This window comes from Pituophis catenifer, unplaced genomic scaffold (assembly GCF_029215685.1).
Source record: "Pituophis catenifer annectens isolate HBS135680 unplaced genomic scaffold, rPitCat1.0.hap2 SCAF_1, whole genome shotgun sequence".
In the NCBI taxonomy this organism is placed as follows: Eukaryota; Metazoa; Chordata; class Lepidosauria; order Squamata; family Colubridae; genus Pituophis; species Pituophis catenifer.
Window position 1 is genome coordinate 305,150,004 of NW_027256881.1, and position 23,260 is coordinate 305,173,263.

The 23,260-nt window shown below is 41.0% G+C and overlaps 1 protein-coding gene across 1 annotated transcript; it reads left to right on the forward strand.

Annotated features, from left to right (window-relative positions):
• The first annotated feature begins 241 nt into the window (after positions 1-241).
• On the forward strand, positions 242-1,240 carry GPR65 (G protein-coupled receptor 65). The gene has a single exon (XM_070931479.1). It carries the CDS (start codon positions 242-244, stop codon positions 1,238-1,240), a length of 999 nt encoding a protein of 332 aa, XP_070787580.1.
• The last annotated feature ends 22,020 nt before the right edge of the window (positions 1,241-23,260 follow it).

Consider the following 23,260-nt stretch of genomic DNA (forward strand, 5'->3'; position numbering starts at 1 on the left):
TCATCACTTTAAAAAAATGCTTTGAAATTTTGTGAAAGTTCTCTTTCTCAAAGTAGCTCAATAACCTATTGGCTGTTTTCTTTTTATCTTGCAGGCTAAGTGATGGAATTTTTAATTGAACAGTTATAATCCAAAGAACAGGAATCTCTGATCGTCTCTCTTGCTTTCCACCTATGAAAGCCATGAAAAATACATAAATGTCTGTGCTTTTCCTTCCCAGTTGACTCAGCCGGTATTAACAATGAACATTAGCTATAATCTTAACTGCAGCTTTTATGACAAACTAGATACAAAATTGTTTCCTTTTTTCTACAGCATCCTGATGATTATCAGCATTCCTGCTAATCTATTATCACTTTACATTTCCTACTGTCAAATCCAGAAAAAAAATGAGCTGGGCATCTATCTCTTCTGTTTATCATTAGCCGACCTATTATACACAATGACGCTACCATTATGGATTTATTATGCTCAAAAGGGGGATGACTGGACCTTCTCTCTACAGCTTTGTAGGTTATCTGCTTTTCTTCAATATCTAAATTATTACACCAGCTCAGGATTTCTTACCTGCATCTCCTTGGATAGGTACTTAGCCATAGTTCATCCTTTGAGGTTCCAGTCTTTGCGATCAAGAAGATTTGCCCTGCTGATGTCCTTTTTAGTTTGGGCTTTTGAAATAATGTCAAACTTTCAGATTTTATGGAGAACAAACTTCTACTACGAAGTTGCAAATAAAACCAGGCATGTTTCATGCTATGACACATATCCTCTACAAAAATGGCAAGCTTACTTCAATTATTACCGCATCTGTGTGGGGTATGCATTCCCTTTAGCTGTCATGATCTTCTGTTACCTCAAAATATATCAGGCTGTGAAGCATAATCAAGCAACTCAAGACTGCGACAAGAAGAAAATCAATCATTTATTACTAGGCATCATCATAACCTTTTTTCTTTGCTTTACTCCATATCACATTGTCCTACTTCTACGCAGTATCTTGGAACCAGGTAAATGCTTTTATGTTGAGTCTCTATTTGTACCTTATAGAATTGCAACAGCCTTGACAAGCATAAATTGTATAGCCGACCCAATTCTTTACTGTTTTGTGAATGAAACTGGAAGAGCAGATATCTGGAACATATTCAAATGCGGGTTTTTTGTCAGCCGGACAGAAACACAGCCATCCAGTGTTTCACAAAACAGAACCATAAAGGTTTCAGAATCTGCAGAATTCATGTAATCCAAGAGTAAGTGGCTTGCGGTCTTCCAAGTGTTGCTGAACTACAATGGGAGATATGATTCACCAACATATGGAGTATCAAGCGGTTTCTGTCCTCGATATATCTTCAATGATGCACTCTGCCAAAATAAAATGCCAGGAAAGTTTTATTTGTCCTGTCATCAACCAAGAGCCAGGTCCATCTTCAAATCAACACAGAGACTGCTTATGAGGATTCACAGCACATTTTAAAATTATTGAGTTCTCCTGCAATTTTTGTTTTGTTTGTTTTTCTCTCAGGAAGAAGGAATCTGAATCAGAAGAAAGCCCCATTCTATCACCCATTGCGGCTTTCATTAAAAACAATTGCATAAATAGTAAACCCAGGCAATATCTTTGGAATGGACTTATGGTTTGCATTTTTTATGCTGTGAAACGAAATTATTTGGTTTTCAGAAAGGCTGGTTTATATCTTGTCCTACATCATTGTGTAAAAAAAATATGTAATTAAATTGAAAGATATTACAGTATTCAACTATTTTGAGACATAATCGGTTTTTCCAACTATATATATATAAGATATATATATATATATATATATATATATATATATATATATATATATATATATATATATACATACATACATACACATACACATACACATACACATACACATACACATACACATACACATACATACACACACTTCAAACAACCATGCTATAGTACCCAAGGAGGCTAGCTCTATAATGCTATCACAAGAGTGAATTGGAGAAGATAGGGACTGCTCACTAATTCTTACTTTTTGAGATCTATACATGCAAGATCAACAGACAGCTAGAGGGGGGCTCAGAAAAATGAGGGGGGGGGGGTACTGTAGATTGCAAAAAATACAATATATAATTATGTTCAAAAATTATAATTAATACATCTCCAGCTCCAGAAACTCTACAGCACTCAAATCCCCAAGTCCTTCTAGATCAGCCAATTTTTGTTTACCATTTTCTAGAAAAAATAGGAGTTATCTTTGTCAAAGAGAGCAAGTTGTTCCAAAGAAAGGGACCCTCGCAAAAATTGTTTGTTTTAGATCCCCACCCCACCCCTCTGTCACATTGTACCTCCATTGTGGAGTCCTTCAGCAGGCTTTCTATGTGCCCCTGGATTGGAATTTATGGGATAGGTGATCTCAAAGATACCCTGGCTCTGAATCATATAAATTATATAGATAATAACCAACACTTTGAGTAGCACTTTGAAATGTATCAGTAGAGAGTGCAAATGTGACTGTCCAGTAAGAATACAGGGCTCCTATACGGACAAGAAACTAGGAAGAGGACAGAAACAAGATGAGGAATGCCTCCAGTACTGGCAGCAGAAAATTCATAAATGGTTGGGTCTCAGTTCTTTCTTCCACAGAGTTATAATAACAGAGTTATTAGTATGCTGGCACTACTAGAACCATTTTCATCTTTCCATCCTCCCTTCACATGTCACCTGTAGCAAGATTCTCCAGCTTATTTCTCCTCTGACACTAATCACTGTTTTTAAAGTCTGGCAAAGTTGCCATGGCCAAATATGAGTAGGATAAAGAGTGGGTGTCTGAAAAGGGTACCCAAAGGAGGGCAATTTTGAAGTTGCTCAAGTGATAAGTTACCCAAGTACACAGGTTCCCCAAGTGACAAGTTGTACAAATGGTGGTGTAGCAATGTTCCACACCAGTAATTTATCACTTCAACTATTTCTGAACTCAGTTCTACTGGTGTTCTGTAAGCCAAGGTGACAGGAAGAACAGTAAATCTATCTACCAATCTTCACTGATAAACCTCTGTCTCAAGTTATCTCATCTGAAAGATCACTGTGGTGGATGAATCTCCCAGCTATCATCCAATCTGTTATTCTGTCAGCTGAGATATTCTTGGCCAAAGGTTAATCAGTCATCTAGCGGACTGCTAGATAGATTTACTATTCTTTTTCATCATTTGGACTAGGAGGACTGACCAGCAAACCTCTTGTCAATTTCATCCCAGTTCCCAAATATCTCAAATATTGGGAGAAATGCTGGCAGACAGTTAAGAGGTATCCCTTGGAGTATACAAAATTGTGTTAGAATAGGCAGAATGATACTGCCTTTCTACATTGACACAAATTGGCACATATAGGAACTAGCCTGTCAGAGTTCCAAAACATGAGTGCGTCATGGTTCCGAATAATGGGCCTAATCAATTCCAGATTCTGAGGCTGTGGCTTTTCTCAAAGATCCATTTTATTGGGTACATGATATCAGCACTTTCAAATGTGAAGCTAACTCTAAATATTTCCCATGTTTTGTTATAATAAAAGAAATAGATATCATCCTTCCCCCTAGTGTCACTCATCACGTTAACCAACCAGGCAGCTGGTGGGCTGCTCAACTACTCCCTCCAGCCATTATGAGCTCTCATTGAGGCGACCTTGATTCCCATGGGCCTTATTGCTGTTATGTCTGGCACCTGGGAGGAAGTTATCCCACACCCAATAGTTCCCCCTCCCCCCATATATATGGCAATTAAGAAGTAAAAAGAATATGGCGTCAGCTAAACTCATTTTGAGAGTTGACAGAGTGTTTTCAAACATATAAAGAACATTTCAAGTCAGAGTGATCGGGACTCTCACAACGTTTTTTGTAAAAAGACATCTGCAGGCCCTATGCTAATGAAAATCATGTCTAGACTTTACATAGGAAGGGTTTATCCTGGGAAAAAAAAAAGCAGACATGCCAACAGTCCAAGATGAAATGGCTGTAAAGGGCAGCCAACAATGAATGGAGGGGGGGAACTATATTTGCAGCAGAGTACACTGTCCAATTAAAATGGAGCATTAGAGTTGTTTTGCTGAAGTGGAAATACCACTTTTGAAATAGAGCAACAAAAGATGGGTGGAGCTGCCTTCACAACAGGCCAAAGCAGGTTGATTACAATCTTGTGTCTTTGACAAATGGTTTAATGAGGAGTCCTTGGTGCTCCATGAGCTTGGCAGTTTCATTACCTGACTGGGTAATATCATCAGTGCCTGTAAGTGCACGGTTTGCTCCCTGTTTACATAGAATAGCTTGCCCTGTCTGTATAATTTAATGAGTAATTAATTTAATTAAAATTAATGTAATTTAATGAACTTAGTATAATAGTTTAATGGTTCGATGAGGCTTCTCTCCACCATGATTAGGAGGATATTTGAATAACCCTAAGTCATTTAGAAAGGATAAAATAATCCAACTTTCAAGGTAGCAGTTTAGGTCCGTATTCTCTTTATACATATTTTTAATGTATAAAAAAGTAAGGCTTTGGGAAATTTCATTGATTTTAAGAAATTTCAGCTTCAAATTGGAGCAAAGTTCTGGATTTTCCTCTTATGTTTTATTGGAAGACTTCTTTGCATTTCTCATAATTAAAATACAATTGAAACATGATATAAAATACAGTGATATATATCATCACAGATGGTTTGAAAGATGGAATAGACAAATTCAAAAAACACAAAACAATTCAAACCATTAGTGATTTACCTAGGATTAGAATAGAAATGGCTGAACTATCTCCTCAGGCAACTAATGAATATTCTGGGCTATTTACTTACTTACTTACTTACTTACTTACTTACTTACTTACTTACTTACTTACTTACTTACTTACTTACGTATTTATAATTTTATATCACCCAAGATACTAAGATTCCAACCAATTTACAGCCAAGAAATACCTCGCACAAAACTATCCTTCATTTCCCCTTATCCCAATAAAAGCTATAAATCCCCATTCATTTAAAATGAGGAGAAATTTGCTTACCCTCAATTAAAACCCCTTTTAATAAAGTCCTGCTCTGGTCTGATAAACATTTCTCTCTAAAGGAGCCCAAATTCTTGGTCAGGCAACACTGGGAGCTGTTAAAGGAGGTAGAAATCTGTTTCAAAGTATAGTATAGCCTTTATTGTCATTATACATCATGTATACAATGAAACTGGTTTTAGCCTCACTGGTGCAATCACTGTGACACCAGGAGCTCAAAGCCACAGCATCTATACATGCCGCTATCTTGGAAACTGTAGACTAACTTTTCAGTCTGAATTCCACTATTTCCTTGGAATCTAAGAAGCTACAAGAGTTGATGTGTAAATTGCACACTAAGAGAGACAGGAATCTGAAAGTAATAGCTAGATTTTTACTTTGGTATGGCAGTTTGAAACTGGAGCAAGTATTTAATTAATGTACACTTCTATAAAGCTCACCAAATGCTTACAGGTAGTCCTTAGGTTATGAGCACTCATTCAGCAACTGTTCAAATTTATGACAGTGATGAACAAGAAGGGCTTATGACCAGTCCTCGAATTCCAGCTGTTGCAGCATCCTCTGGTCATGTAATGGTGCTTAGGTGCTTAGCAACTAGATCACAGTCCTGATGGTTGCAGCAACTCATGATCATGTGGTTGATAAATAGCAATAGCACTTAGACTTATATAGACTTCACAGTGTTTTACAGCCCTCCATAAGTGGTTTACAGAGTCAGCATATTGCATATCCTCATTTTACCCACCTTGGAAGGATGGAAGGCTGAGTCAACCTTCAGCTGGTGAGACTCGAACTGCTGAACTGCTTGCAGCCCCGCAGTCAGCAGAAGTAGCCTGCAGAACTACATTCTAACCACTGTACTACCACAGCTCCTGAGGACTATCTCTATTTGCACTGAGGATTTACTTCATTAGTATTTTTCTGCCTATTATAGTTACAGCCTGTGAGAGATACTTTGAAACAGGAAGGACAAACTCTTAAATTTCTTCTAGATGAAGAAAAAAATTGCTTCCTTTCATTTGATTGAAATTTATTTATTTTATATTTATTTATAATTAGACTTCTATACCGCCCTTCTCCCGAAGGACTCAGGGCAGTGTACAGCCATATTAAAATACATAGAATTACAAAGTTTAAAAGCAATTAAAATCAAATATATAAAATGGCTCAAAAAATTAAAACATTTAAAACATACAAACACCCCTTAAAAATTCATATTAGGCCAGTCCGGCTTGCTGGAACAGAAGAGTCTTCAGGGCGTGGAGAAAGGTGCACAGGTCGGGGCTAAGACGAAGCTCTAGGGGGAGCTCATTCCACAGAGCCAGTGCCCCCACAGAGAAGGCTCTCCCCCTGGGTGTCGCCAGTCAACATTGTTTGGCCGACGGCACCCTGAGGAGCCCCTTTCTGTGGGAGCGTATTGGCCGGTGGGAGGCTGTTGGTGGCAGAATGCAGCATATACCCCGGTCCTAAGCCATGGAGCGCTTTAAAGGTGGTCACCAACACCTTGAATCACACTCGGAAGACCACCAGGAGCCAGTGCAGCTCACGCAGGAGGGGTGTTACATGGGAGCTCCGAGTTGCCCCGATAACCACCCGCGCGGCCACATTCTGGACCAGCTGGAGCCTCCAAGTGCTCTTCAGGGGGAGCCCCATGTAGAGAGTGCTGCAGTAGTCCAGACGGGATGGGACGAGGGCGTGAGTGACCATGCACAGGGCATCCCGGTCCAGAAAGGGATGCAATTGGTACATCAGGCGAACCTGATAAAAGGCTCCCTTGGCCACGGCCGTCATATGCTCTTCCAAAGACAGCCGTGCATCCAGGAGAACACCCAAGTTGTGAGCCCTCTCTGAGGGGGCCAAGATCTCGCCCCCAATAGTCAGCGATGGACCCAGCTGACTATACTGGGACGCCGGGAACCACAGCCATTCAGTCTTGGAAGGGTTGAGTTTGAGCTTGTTCCTCCCCATTCAGATCCGCATGGCCTCCAGGCACTGGGACATCACGCCAAGAGCATCATTGGGGTGGTTCGGAGTGGAGATGTACAGCTGAATGTCATCAGCGTACTGGTGGAATCTCACTCCGAAACCATGGATGATCTTGCCCAGCGGCTTCACATAAATGTAGAAGGGGCGAGAGGACTGACCCTTGCGGCACCCCACAAACAAGGCGCCTCAAGGTCAACCTCTGCCCCCCTGCCAACACAAACTGCGTACGGTCAGAGAGGAAGGAGGAGAACCACCGCAATATGGTGCCCCCCACTCACAACCCCTCCAATCGTCACAGCATGATACCATGGTCGATGGTATCAAAAGCCGCTGAGAGATCTAATAGGACCAGGACAGAGGAGCAACCCCTGTCCCGAGCCCTCCAGAGATCATCAGCCAATCGACCAATGCCGTTTCCATGCTGTGCCCTGGCCTGAAGCCCGACTGGAACAGATCTAGATAATAATCAGCTTCATCCAGGTACTGGGGCAGTTGTCGTGCCACCACACTCTCAACAACCTTCACCACAAAGCAAAGGTTGGAGACTGGGCGATAATTCACTAATACAGCCGGGTCCAGGGAAGGCTTCTTGAGGAGAGGTCTCACCACTGCCTCCTTCAAAGAAGGGGGGAAGAAGCCCTCACTTGAAGAAACATTAATAATCCCCTGGAGCCAGCCTCGTGTAACCTCCTGGGAGGCCAGCACCAACCAGGAGGGACACGGATCCAGTAAACATGTGGCAGCGCTAAGCCTACCCAGAATCCTGTCCATATCCTCGGGAGTCACAAGGTCAAACCCCTCCCAGATAATATTCTCAAGACCCCCTTCCATCACCCCATCCGAATCTACCCAATCAGAGTCTAGACCTTCCCGAATCTGAGTGACTTTGTCATGCAGGAATTGCACAAAATCCTCAGCCCTGCCCTGCAAGGGGTGTTCCCTCGCTCCCAGATGAAGGAGGGAGCAGGTTACCCTAAACAGGGCTGCTGGGCGGTTCTCTGCAGACCCGATAAGAGCGGAAAAATAATTAAATTTTGCCACCTTTATCGCCACTAGGTAGATCTTAATATGAGACCTCACCAGTGTTTGGTCAGATTCAGAGCGACTGGCCCTCCAATCGCTCTCCAGGCATCTTTTCCGACGCTTCATCTCTCTCAGCTCCTTGGAGAACCAGGGAGCCAGTTGTGATCGGCACCGGGTCAGACGCCGCAAAGGCATAACGTGGTCCAGAGCTCCAGCGGCCGCCCTATCCCAGGTGGCCACCAGTTCTTCAGTCGCACCATGAGCCAGAGCCTCAGGGAATGGCCCAAGCTCCATCCGGAACCTATCCGGGTCCATCAGGCGCCTGGGACGGAACCACCTGGTCAGTTCCATCTCCCTGCGGCGAGGTTAGCGGTTCGAAAGTCCATGTGCAGGAGGGAGTGATCAGACCATGACAAGGGTTCAATAACTAAATCCCCTATTTCCAGATCACTCTGACACTAACCAGAGACAAAAATTAGATCCAGAGTGTGTCCCCCCCATGTGAGTAGGGCCTTGAACTAATTGGGTCAGGTCCAAGGCCGTCATGGAAGCCAAGAACTCCCGAGCCGCCATAGACATCTCGCTGACAGATGGCAGGTTGAAATCCCCCATAACCATAAGCCTGGGGGTATCAACCGCCACCCCGGCTATCATGTCAGGCAGCTCGGGCAGGGCCGCTGCCACGCAGCAGGGAGCCAAGTATGTGATCAGCAGGCCCATCTGCACCCCACGACCCCACTTCACAAGGAGGGACTGAAATGAAGCCAGTTTAGTTTTATTTGCACTGCAAATTCATCTAACTTTTGTAGAAAGCCTCAAAAGGATGGACCTAGGGTTAAAATTTCCTGCTTTTATTTTTTTAATATTTCAAAAAAATTATTTATTTTTATTTTATTTTATGTGATTTGTATGCCACCCTATCTCCGTAGACTCAGGGCGGCTCACAGCAATAAAAACAAACCCAATGAAACATAAAATACATACAAAATACATAAATGTATAAATATAAATTTAAAACATATATTAAAACCCATTAAAATAATCAAACTCCCTCAGTCCAGGTTGGGCGATGTAAACAACCATGTTTTAATTTGTAGCAGAAGGTGCAAAGGTCAGGAGCCAACCGAAGCCCCAGGGGGAGTTGATTCCAAAGAGTGGGCGCACCCACAGAGAAAGCTCTGCCCCTGGGGGTCGCCAGCCGGCATTGTCTAGCCGACGGCACCTGGAAAAGGCCCTCCCTGTGGGAACGTACCGGGTGATGGGAAGCTGTTGCTGGCTGCAGATGGTCCAACAAATATCCTGGACATAAGCTTTATAGGTCATCACCAGCACCTTGAATCTCACCCAGAGGGCAACCGGTAACCAATGCAAGTCGCGCAGGAGGTGTATAACATGGGAGTATCGGGACCCTCCCATTACAACCTACGCAGCCACATTCTGCACCAGCTGAAGCCTCCGAGTGGTCCTCAAGGGCAGCCCCAGGTAGAGATCGTTACAGTAGTCAAGACAGGAGGTGACTAGCGCATGAGTAACTGTGTGTAGAGCATCTCGGTCCAAATAGGGACGCAACTGATGCACCAGACGAATCTAGGCATACGCCCCCCTGGTCACGGCTGTTATGTGATCATCTAAACTCAACCGTGAATCCAGGAGGACACCCAAGTTGCGTTGTCTGTCTACGAGGGGTAAAATTTCACCCCTATAGCCAGCGATGGAACCTCTCCATTGGATCGAGATGCCGGTACCCACAGCCACTCAGTCTTGGCAGGGTTGAGCCGAAGTAACAATAAAAATGATTTATTGTTTATATTAACATTTACTTCATGAAAGATGTTGGTGGAAAAAGTTTGAAATGTTGCTAAGTATGTTCTCATCTTAAATAACATTTGTGGGATAGTAGGCTGATTAAGAGGTAACAAAATCCATTTTCAGTTTTGAAGCCTTGGAAGGCATTCAACAGCACATAAATCTGTCTGTTGGCAGTGAAGAAATTGTCCTAGGGAAATTACAGATGCTCCCCTAGAATGCCAATGTTGAGACTGTTCAGAGAGATCAAAAGAACAATTTGTTGTGTCTGAAGTAAGTAATTAATTTGAAGGATTGCCTCTTTTGTATCAAAAGAGTATGGAACCATAATTTTTTGCCTTGTCAGGGAATGAGGATTAATCAATACAAACATTTGTCTGTTGCACAATTTGGTCAGTTTGTTTTACTATAATGGCTTGTCCTTTATCAGAGTGCATGTCAGGAATAAGTGATTTAGCCAGAGTTTCTCCATAGGCCTTAATGGAATTGGTAGGTCTGGCTTTGTATTTTTCTTTTTTTTCTTTTTTTTCTTTTTTTAATTTTTTAAAATTTTTATTAATTTAAGAAACCACATAATACATTTATAAATGCAAGTAAAACAATTTACAACAAACTTTGTATTGGCTTTGGCTTTGTATTTTTCTAACACTTCCAAGTACCAGTAGAACAGATTCCTGTTCCTCTTCATAAAAATTTGGAGAGATGCTGCCAAGGTGGGGGTTTATTATTATTATTATTATTATTATTATTATTATTATTATTATTATTATTATTATTATTATTATCTGCTTGTATGGAATCTATTCGTCCCCCCTATCCAAACAGCTGCCCAAGTGACCACCAGACAACAATGCCGCAACCAGCAAGACCAACCTGCAAGCGATCTAACCACAAAACTCAAAACCGAGCTCCTCGCAGACCTCTGGTTCTAAGACAACCAACACACCTTGACAAAAAGAGATGACCTAGTGTGGAAGGGAATGATACTCTACGTCCCAGTATCCTTACACATCCTAATCCTCCAGAGGAGTCACGACATCAAACCGGCAGACCATTTCAGGTTCTAAAGACTTTACCCTTAGCACAGAGGCAATTCTGGTGGCAATTCTCTTAATTATTCATTTAAGGTAGTCATAAATAACTTCAAATAAATGTCTGCCTAACTGAGGCAACAAATACATACATTAAATTAATGTCTAAATTGCCCTGGAAAAACTTGGCTTCCATTCATTAAACACAGCATGACTCTCCTAAATTTAGTTCAGTTCAATTCAGAATAAATAAGCTAGTTGTTATATGGCTCCTAGGTTACATTTATGATCTACCTGAGTTTTCCAAGTATGGGTGACTAGAGAAGACAGGACCAACAGTCCTAGTCAACAGCCAGGAAATAATTAGGGAAGCACACAAATCATTTTCAACTGAACACACAGGTGCTTTGCAGGTTCTTTGTAGTACAAAAAACCCCATTGAATTTAAAGTAACAGCTAGTTATCCTAGAAACAACAATGCTAAAAGGCAGTCTATTTCTTTTTTAAAGAAAACTGTGAACATTTAAATTCAGTGATCGTAGCAACATGAATTAAACACAGGATTTCTATTTTATATATATTTATTATACTTCTAAGTAATACTTATATAATAAATATACATAAATAATTATATTTCTTTATATTGATATAAATTTATATTACTACCAAGTAATATATCAAGTGATTCTGGATGACAAACTTTCTGTACTATATCACTTGTATCTCTATAAATTCTCTCCTCCATTTTTTTTTTGTTCTGCAATGTAGCTCAAAAAGCTTTTGTACATTTCTTTCCCTAGAGGGCAGCTTAATATTTGGATATAAAATGAGATTATGAAAATATTACTACAGAAAATGGAGCGGCGGAGTCTCTTGATTGCAGTAGTTAAACTATTTTTTCCTGAGGAGGTATATCCATCAAGCCTCAAATATACTTAAAGAAATAAACAAACATTATTAACTTTTATGAATCCACAGGACTTTATCATTACAGTAAAAGAGGCATGTAGGTCTTGGATCTTCAGGAAACTGTCATTTATATTTCAATGCGTTGTTATTATAGTTCAGTTTTCATGAATGTGAAGTGATGCTATGAAGACTTTCTATCTTAATTGACAAAGGAACACAGCTAATTTCATTCTTATATATTTTGATAGGAAGAAGGGGGGATCACCATGCTGCTCAAATACCAAGAACAAAAAGTCTTGTGTCAACACTGTAAAAATAACAACAGTTTGTATCATTCTATTATTATCATTCCATCTAGAATTCCTGATGGAGTGACTTACTGGTGGTCATGGTTGAAAGCAGAGTTCCAGACTGCACTTGGACCAAATATTCACAGTATTTATTTGGCTTCTGTAAAGATTACAACAAACTCAGGGGACAAAATATAAACATTCAAACAAATAGGACAGGTAGACTCCAACCGATAGTTAGGACTGAAGAAAGAACCATTGCAACCAGCCTGACCTTCATAGAAGACCTGTATATTGAACAGGTCAGAAAGGGGGCTGGGAAAATATCTACAGACCCCTCACATCCTCGACATAAACATTTCAACTTCTCCTCTTGGGATGCTGCTATAGGACTTTGCATGCCAAAACAATTAGACACAGGGACAATTTCTTCCCTCGTGCCATCATTCTACTGAACACCTAATTCTCACAGTAGTGTGGTTTTACTATTATTATTTTTTCTTCTTCTTATATTCTTTCCTTTCCCCCGCCCCCCCCCTTTATTGGTATTATGATGATGATTACTCTTGCTTTGCATGTACACTAACAGTTTCTGCACCGGAGTCAAACTCCTTGTGTTTCTAATCACATTTGGCCAAATAAAGTATTCTATTATTTATTTTCATAGGTAGCCTTCCATTGCTGTGACTCCATGTCTTGCATCCTTTGGAAATCCCAGCTCCGATTACACCAAGAATTTCTACTAACATATGCAATGCAAAAATCCCCCTAGGTATCTTTAATGTAGGGCTAAACATCCATTTTGTAGCAAAGGATTGCATGTGCTTTGGGAGGAAAAGATATTTATTTTATTTTATTTTATTTTATTTTATTTTATTTTATTTTATTTTATTTTATTTTATTTTATTTTATTTTATTTTACTTCAAATTTATATACCGCCCTTCTTCCTGGAAACTCAGGGCGGTGTACAGCCAGATAAAAACACATAATATAAACATTAAGAACAAATTAAAAGGAAATATCTCAATTTGGCCAAAAATTTAAGAAACATACAAATATAAAATCATTTAAAAGGCATTGTTAGGCCAGCCCGGCTTGTTGGAAAAGGAAAGTTTTAAGGGAACGGCGGAAGGCACGGAGGTCTTGGATTCTCCTTATCTCTGGGGGCAGCTGATTCCAGAGGGTAGGTGCCCCCACAGAGAAGGCCCTCCCCCTGGGGGTCACCAGCCTGCATTGCTTGGCTGATGGCACCCCGAGGAGGCCCTCTCTGTGGGAGCGCACGGGTCGATGGGAGGTCGTCGGTGGCAGAAGGCGGTCTCGGAGATAACTAGGTCCTATGCCATGGAGCGCTTTAAAGGTGGTAACCAACACCTTGAAGCGCACCCAGAAGACCACTGGGAGCTAGTGCAGCTCGCACAGGAGCGGTGTTATGTGGGAGCGCCATGCAGCTCCCATAATTACCTGCGCGGCCGCATTCTGGACCAGTTGGAGCCTCCCGGTGCTCCTCAAGGGGGGCCCCATGTAGAGAGCGTTGCAGTAGTCCAGGCGAGAGGTGACGAGGGCATGAGTGACTGTGCACACGGAATCCTGATCAAGAAAGGGGCGCAACTGGCGAATCAGACGATCCTGACAAAAGGTCCCCCTGGCAACAGCCGTCAGATGTTCCTCCAAAGACAGCTGCGTATCCAGGAGGACTCCCAGATTGCGCGCCCTCTCAACGGGGGCCAAAGACTAGCCCCCGATAGTCAGCGATGGAGTCAGCTGACTATATCGGGATGCCGGGAACCACAGCCACTCAGTCTTGGAAGGGTTGAGCTTGAGCTTGTTCCTCCCCATCCAGATCCGTACAGCCTCCAGGCACTGGGCCATCACTTCAAGGGCATTGCTGGGGTGGCCTGGGGTGGAGATGTACAGCTGGGTGTCATCAGCGTACTGGTGGTATCTCACCCCAAAGCCACGGATGATCTCACCCAGCAGCTTCACATAAATGTTGAACAGAAGGGGCGAGAGGACCGACCCTTGCAGCACTCCACAGATGAGAGGCCTCGAGGTCGACCTCTGCCCCCCTGCCAACACGAACTGCGACCGGTCTGAGAGAAAGGAGGAGAACCACCGTAACACGGTGCCCTCCATCCCCAACTCTTCCAACCGGTGCAGCATGATACCATGGTCGATGGTATCAAAAGCCGCTGAGAGATCTAATAGGACCAGAACAGAGGAGCAACCCCTGTCCCGAGCCCTCCAGAGATCGTCAACCAACATGACCAATGCCGTTTCCGTGCTGTGCCCAGGCCTGAAACCCGACTGGAACGGGTCTAGATAGGACGTTTCCTCCAGGAATTGTGGGCACTGTCATGCGACCACACTCTCAACAACCTTTGCCACAAAGCGAAGGTTGGAGACAGGACGATAGTTAGCCAATACTGCCGGATCCAGGGAGGGCTTCTTGAGGAGAGGCCTCACCACCGCCTCTTTCAAGGTAGTGGAGAAGTGACCCTCACTCAACGAAGCGTTGATAATTCCCTGGAGCCAGCCTCGTGAGACCTCCCGGGAAGCCAGTACTAACCAGGAGGGACACAGGTCCAGTAAACATGTGATCGCATTAAGTCTCCCCAAAATCCTGTCCATGTCATCCGGAGTCACAGAGTCAAACTCTTCCCAGATAACATTCTCAAGACTATTCCTCGTCATCCTGCCCGGATCTACCCAGTCAGAGTTCAAATCCTGCCGGATCTGAGCGATTTTGTCATACAGATACCGTCCGAAATCCTCAGCCCTGCCCTCCAGAGGGTCCTCCCGCACTCCCGGTTGAAACAGGGAGCGGGTCACTCTGAACAGGGCCGCCGGACGGTTCTCTGATGACGCAATAAGAGCGGAAAAGTAATTAGACTTTGCCGCTTTTATCGCCACTAGGTAGGTCTTAATATGCGACCTTACCAGTGTTCAGTCAGATTCGGTGCGACTGGCCCTCCAACCACTCTTCAGGCGTGTTTTCCGGCGCTTCATCTCCCTCAGCTCCTCAGTAAACCAAGGAGCCACGAGGAATCGGGACCGGGTCAGAGGCCGCAAATAAGACAGGGATTCATCAAAGGAGTTAACCTGAAATGGGGGGGCTGGGTTTTTTCTTGGTGTCTCAAATCAACTCGTGGATTAAACTATTTTAACTCTTACTATCAAGATTTATATCGTAAAATAACAGACTTGGAAGGGACCTTGTAGGTCATCTAGTCCAGTGGCCACCATTAGTGGCCCATGAGAAAATTTTGGTGGTCCGCAGAAAAAATTATTTGCATTTTTTATATTGCACTAAATGCAATTTTTTTAAATCTTTTTAAAAAATTCATATTAGTGATCCACGGGATTTAAAATTATTAATTTAGTGGTCCCTGAGGCCCCTGAGGTTGGTGACCCCTGATCTAGTCCAACTCCCTGCTCAAGCAGGAGACCCTATACCATTTCTGATCAGTGGCTGTCCAGTCTCTTCTTGAAAATCTCCAGTGATGGAGCACCCACAACTTCTGAAGGGAAGCTGTTCCATTGGTTGATTGTTCTCACTGTCAGAAAATGTATCTTTATTTCTAGGTTGAATCTCTCCTTGATCAGTTCCCATTCATTGTTCCTTGTCTGGCCTTCGGGTGTTTTGGAAATTAGGTTGTCCCCCTCATCTCTGTGGCATTGTATTTGAGAATAAAATGAAAAAATTATTCCAGCAACTTGCCATTTAATTTCAGAAGCACAAACTTGTGGGAGTATGGAGTCACATACAGCCTGTGGAATGGTCATCCTTCCTCCATTGTCTTAATAGTCCTTTATTTAGACTTCCAGTTTTATAATAATGTGTAACTAGTCATCCATTTTAAATGCCTTTTAAGATGTGATTCCTCAAATGATAGAGTAATTATGAGGCTTGATTGAAGAAAAAGATGGTGAGCACTACCAACCAGCCAAAAGGTAGAAAATGTATCTGCTTAATATTCCATGCCATGCTTCCTTAGAAGGAAATATAACCTTGTGACCACTCAGCCTAGCAATGCAAATCCAATTAATGTTAAGCAGAATAAATTAAAGCATTTTTTTTACCAGAGAGCAGCTTAGCATCATGCTAGGAAAAGTATTATATTATTTGTCAGCCTAATTAGACCTCATACTTCTAACAGGCATAAGATCCATAAATGGGACCTTTGACATACAACATTGATCTAGGGTTTAGATAAGTCTCTTTCAAAGTTCAAACCATGCAGAGTTTTTCTCTGCTTAGAAGTGCAAGATTTAGAAAAGTAATTACAGCTCTAGTCCTGATAATATTGATTTAATAGAGCATATAAAAGCACATTTTAGTACCATGAGATGGGATATCTATCATGGAAGAGATATAGACACACCAGTCGAGAAGCTAAGGACAAACTACTGTGTATTGTTTTCCTTAAACAAGAAGACTAAAACAGCAGGAAATCATTGCATCTATCTGCATACCGTATATAATAAACATCAGTGCCACATACTGGCTAAAGTATGTAATTTCATTATTCAGGTAGTAATTTTTAAAAGCCCTTTAGTATCACAGGATGTCTGGCTTAAATCTGGTTCCTATAAACCAAAAAATATTCCATTCAGGATATATATACCGTATATATAGCGGTAGCAAAGGTAAGTAAAACCCACCACTGGTGTGATGGCAAAAAATGTAGGAACCCCTGATCCAGGGGTGAAATGCTCCCAGTTCAGACTGGTTCAGCCGAACCGGTAGCGATGGTGGCGCAAGGCTCCGCCCAACTGCCCGGTCGTCGTTACTTCCTGGTTTTAATCAGGAAGTAACCTGTTTTTTACCCTCTGCGCATGTGCAGAAGGGTTTGCACATGCGCAGAGGGTCCGTGTGCACATGTGACACACACACACACGAACAAAGCAATCATTCCAAACCGGTTGGACAGGTAAGTAGATTTCACCCCTACCCTGATCTAAGGATTTCATGAGCACTACTGCACTTGCAAGCACCACTTCTTGACTCCTGACCCAGGAAGAACTTAGGGAAGGGCAGGCCTGCTCTTCTTTGAATTTGAATATCCTAATTCCACAAGGCTTTAGGTGCAGTCCTATCTAGCCAATTACTTTCTGATCTTGTAAGGACAAATGTGTGTAGTTCTGAACAAACTTTAAAGAGTTTAAATCTGGATTTGCACACCAAAAATTATTTAACTGAACCACAATGGGCAGAATTTCTGGAAGGAGGTAACCAAGCATTGAGCTTTATCCTAAATTTACACTGCTAAACGTGAAGCTTAGTGTAATTTCTGGAATTACAGAAACAGAATAGCAAAACTATATTGTCGGACATTGTGCTCTTTCAGGAATCTTTGAGCTTTAAGTCTATTTTTAAATCTTATGTGAATAGGTCAACAAAATAGCATATTTGACTATAAGTTTTGGGAGACAAAGAAATGTACCAACTACAATTGCAGAAGCTAAACTGCTCACATAAATAATTCTCCTCAATAGCTTTTACTGGTAATGAAAAAAGTGGCACATTTTTTTTAACGCATGCACTACATATGATTTAGCCTCTAATGTCTCGTAGTTATTTTGTGAATGAATCAATCACTGTGAGATTGTTGTCTCCAGGGAAACTTTCAAAATAAATGGTAATATCATGAAAATAAATGATCATTTATCTTTCAGTATTCGCACATGTGCACCACATTTAAATAAGGGCAATTGGTCCAATGGAATGTAGCAGGGGCTTGTCTGCCTCAGCACATCTGTCATACTAATGGATGTATTTTGTCATTTTCATAAGGCTGAATGCGGGAAGTGGGGGGGAGAGATGAAGAACAAGCAACTCTTGCTATGATCTACATCCTTTCATGGACAATAATACTTCCTTCCTGACTTGCTTGACAGATCTGTCCTATTTTACAGGCAGCCCTCTTAACTCAAACAGCTATTTATTAACAACAGCAGCTACATAATAGGCTATAGGAACCACATACTTCAAAAAGCTTGCCTACATAGACAACAGGCTATTGTAGGATCTAATAATGTCAGGCTCAACATTGAAGTTTCACTTGTTCACGTCCCAATAAAAATACTGGAAACTTTCAGTAGTTGGCACAAATTTGACATCAGAATGGAACAGCAGAGTATAGTGAACAGGGATCATTGGGGGCCAGGATCTGAATCACATGGGTTCCACTTACCTTTACTACCGGTTCGCAGTGGGAGTGCGCGCATGCGCAGATCACCTATGATGACATCGTGGCAGGTGGGCGGAGCCTCCTGCTGGTTTTACTACTGGTTCTATAGAACCAGACCGAACCGGGACCAACCCACCACTGATCTGAAGGATGAAAGCAGCCCTGCCCTTATCAGGATTCTGCGCCTATGCACAAAAGGTTTTTAGCTCCTACAAATGCTACTGATCCAAAAGAACACGTTGACCTTAGGGGGTTATTCTCAAAGAAAGGAATTTGCATCAGAAGATCCAATGTGTAATTTCAGCCTTCCAAGAAATTAAAATGTCATTTATATTATATGTTATGATAGATAGATAGATGATAGATAGATAGATAGATAGATAGATAGATAGATAGATAGATAGACAGACAGACAGACAGACAGACAGACAGACAGACAGACAGACAGACAGACAGACAGACAGACAGACATATGACATATGGAACTACAGGATGAACTTGAAATGTTAGCTATTAAATGAATCTCTTGTTTGACATATTGGAAACGAAAGGTATCAGCTGCTCAAAGGATATAGATATCCATAGGATGACCAGATATGGAAAACCTGTTGAGTTTATCTGGGTAAAAATTAAAAGATGGGAATTATGTATTATGTGTTATGTTTCAGACTATCAAGCCTGGCAGAATAGTAGAATGGTACTTTAATAATTCAGATTATTAAAAGTTTAGCAGTGATAAGATACTACTCTGATATTTGATGGAAGCCCAACTCTGCTTAAATGAAATATCTAAGAAGTTCTTGACTTGTTCTGTTGACAGTTTCATCTTCCCCAAAGCAGAAGAATGCATCTTAATCTGATCACTGGGAATAGGATAAGATGGCTGAGGAGATGAAACTAGTAAAAACCGTGTATGAAATTGAACACATCATCTTGGGATTTATGATACTGAGGAAGGAGAAAGTTGAGTACAATGTCAACTTTCTCTTAGCTGATACCAGAAGAGGAAGTTACGCAGCAATGATGCAAAGATATAAATCTTTTACAAGTAAATTTACTGCAAAAACCAATAAAGGCATTTCAATGACAGCTAAAAAGAAATCAAACTCTGAAATTCTTGTGTCTCTTTCTCCTGCTGCATGGCATAACAGTCTCAAGGCTTTCTTTTCCTTTTCCCTTTTTTTAAAATATAAAAATATTTTTTAAACTCTATCAAACCGAAATAGTTATTGTAAAAGCACTAAGAACAACCCATTTGGGATTTCCAGCCAAGCAAGTGACTGAGAATTCAGGCACCCATAGAGAAAAAGGGAGAGATTGCATCTGAAGTAGATAAGCAAGCCTGCTAATGATGTAATTTTTTGAGGAAAGGGGCGTCAGTTACACCTAGAAAGTTTACAAACCATCTTCTGTAATGATTTGCCACAACTTAATTGATACATTCTACACAAAATGTTGTATTGCTTCATTTGTGGATCAATAACCTCTGAGAAGAAAAATTGTGTGTGTGTGTGTGTGTGTGTACATATATATCTACACATACACCTGCATGCACAACATCCCCACAAAATGTTATTGTATTGAAAAATTGCACTCATACATTTGAGAAAGAGTGATCTAGTATAGCATTCTGTTTCCAAAAGTACCAAATGCATGGCACGAAAGTAATACATTTAGAAACATACTACCTCTGAATATATTCTGTTTAATTATCATGGTATATGACAGTGATGGCTAACCTTTTCTGGACCGAGTGCCCAAAGTGTGCGTGTGTGGGCAAAGCCCCAAATTGCAATCCACAACCGGCCCCCGTGCATGTGCCCCGCCCCCTACGCATGCACCCGTGGCCCCCTGCATGCATCCCGCCCCCATGCATGCATGTGTGGCCCCCACACATGTGCCCCACACCCACACACATGCGCAGCAGAGACCCAAAGACCAGAGAGGGCTTTGCATGCCACCTCTGGCATGCGTGCCATAGGTTCGCCACCACGGATATATGAGATGGGTGTCCCATCTGACTCTATTTTTCCTTTCTGAATTCTTATTTTGTTCAGATGTGATGTTCTTCTTGCATGATCCTCTACTATCTTCTAAAAAGACAGTCTTCTTATCTACATATAGAGCTTTCAATATCAGAGAATAATACAGGACTGCATATCAGTTTACAAAGACTTCTCTATTTAAAGTGTTATTTTTGTCTGAAGGTGTCCTCTCTCTGAAGTCTGATTTAAGGTGGTCATTAAAGGTTTGCACTTGGATAGCAAATTAAATAGGCTCTTGGGTCATTTGATCAAAGTTTCCCTATTATAGAAATATATAAGATATTTCTAATTAATAGTAAACAATTATGTCTAAATTTGTAAATATATATATATATATATATATACACACACACACATTTATCCATAAAAATCAAGGTCATTTTTTACTTTCTTTTTGTGATGAATTTCCTTTTTCTGGTAATATATCCACAATCACCCTAGAAAATAGATATTATTATCAAGAATATATAAAATCTAACACGTTCATTTTTCAAAATAGTATTGTATCGTTATATCTTAATCATTCTTTTTCTCTTTCAAAATTAAACTTTAGATAAAATGACTGAATCCTTATTTCTTCCGTGGCTGCTTCAGATTGATTTCCTATCATCTGAAGTAGAAATTCAATTGTTCTCTTGTGATCCCATTTTCCCCATTATGCTAGCAAAGCTTAGATTTTCAGGTTATCCATTTTGCCTGAAAGGTCAATAACGTTCTCTAGAGAAAGTGTGAAATGGTTATATGGTTTCTTGCGGTGCTCTTATTGCAAAATATATGGTCTCTGGTATCTGTGATTAGTTCCACTGTCCATATCTTACAATCAGAATGATACAACTCTGCTGAGAAGAATTTATAAATCTGATTTAGTACCTTATTGGATAGACAAAGACAAGAAGATAGTAAAAAAAAAGAATAATGCATAATATATAGAATTCCCAAAGTCATAATGAGAAGCATATGGCTATGGCTCCAGTGGTGGGTTGCCCCGGTTCGCAAGAAGTAGTAAAACTGGCGGGAGGCTCTGCCCACTGCCCTGGATGTCATCATCAGCGATCTGCGCATGATCCCATTGCGAACCGGTAGTAAAGGTAAGTAGAACCCACCTGTATGGCTCCTATCTCTGATATGCACATAATACACACTGAGAGTGATCATTAAAACACAATGGGAAAAAACACTGACATCTCTACTCTAACCCTCACCCACAGTCAACGTTCTGTTTTAAGGTTCTTCTAAACAATGCACCGTGTACATCATGGGTGTCAAACTTGCGTCATCATGGTGTCATCATGTGACATATCACAACTTTTTTCCCCTTCGCTAAACTGGGTGCGGGCATGGCTAGCACGTGACGCATCTGGGCCACGAGCTGCAAGTTTGACAGCCCTGCTGTACATGGATTTTGAAAACACAGCATGAACATGGATTCCTTCTGATATAAGGAAAATATATTTATGTAATTTGCAATGGTCTCCTTCAGAACAATAGTAAACAGGTTTTTTTTCCTATTATTTCAACAGCAAACAGTTTTCTGGTCCTGGATCAGTCAAGGTTCAGTCTTTCAACAAGGCATAATATAATGCCATGCAATAATCAGATATTTTATGTACTAATCTAAAACCTATATATTGAAAACAGAATATTGATCTCCATTAAAAAAAAATGACTAGACTATCAGTACTTATAGGGAGGCTTTTTTTGCATAGCTATAGCAGAAGCATGGCAGTCAAAATAGATAGAGTTTAGTAATAAACGTAAGTATCTATAACTCTAGAATGTTTTAAAATAATATGGAAAGGGGGGTTCTGTACGAGCTCCTATTGGGACCAGAGCTATCCATTTCATTTCAGGCTTGTTCCTTATACCAAGACTTTTAGTCCAAGACTTTAGAGATTAAAGAAGAACTGCTTTAAACAACAACAACAATATAATTTGATTGACATCTAGGATGCTGGCAGCAACCCGTATCAACCATCAGCACCAGTCAATGATATTTGTGATATATTTTTAAACGTTCAGTTGACTGAGATTCATGTTTAATATATAAATGAGATAATAATATAACTTTATCACAATCATGATGATTACTCCCAGTCTATCTTAATTGTACACTTTCCTACATGTGAAATTAGTCCAGTTGATCATCAAAATTGTCAAGAAATCTTCTTCAATCCATAGATGTCATTTAGATACAGTTCCTGAAAAAGTGTCTCATTCCCCAAGATGACACCAAAGAGTCTTTTGAAGTATACCAACTTAACTGCAATTAATGAAAATCTGAACACATGGGGCAACTCTCACATTGTAGGTCAGTTAATAATATAGATAATTTATTAACATAAATTTTGAATGTAAATTCCTTTTCCAAAGAATTATATTATTATATTAATGGTAGGATAGACCTGAATATAATACATCAATGAATATCTTATTAATATAGCATATCAGATAGATATAGATTCGATCAGGAGTCCCCAACCCCTGGTCCATGGACTGGCACTGGTTCGCAGCATGCCAGAAACTGCGCCACGCAAACAAGCAAATCCCCATCTATAGGATACAGGCAGCACGCAAAACCACACACCCTCTCCAGGTGGACCAACCTCTCTCCACGGAACCTGTCACTGGTGCCCAAAAGTTTGGCGGCCACTGGATTAGATAGCTAGAGATGATTAGATAGATAGATAGATAGATAGATAGATAGATAGATAGATAGATAGATAGATAGATAGATACAGAATGAGATTGAGAGACTTCTGTGGAAACCTAGATGCTACTTATGTTGAGTAAAATCTTTAATTCATCTAATAACATCTGCATTTATTGCCAAAGACTCTCCAGGGCAGGGGTGAAATCCAGCAGGTTCTGACAGGTTCTAGAGAACCAGTAGCAGAAATTTTGAGTAGTTTGGAGAATCAGCAAATACCACTTCTGG

Coding starts and splice junctions, on each gene's coding strand:
- GPR65 (XM_070931479.1), top strand. CDS start 242: ATGAACATTAGCTATAATCTTAACTGCAGCTTTTATGACAAACTAGAT.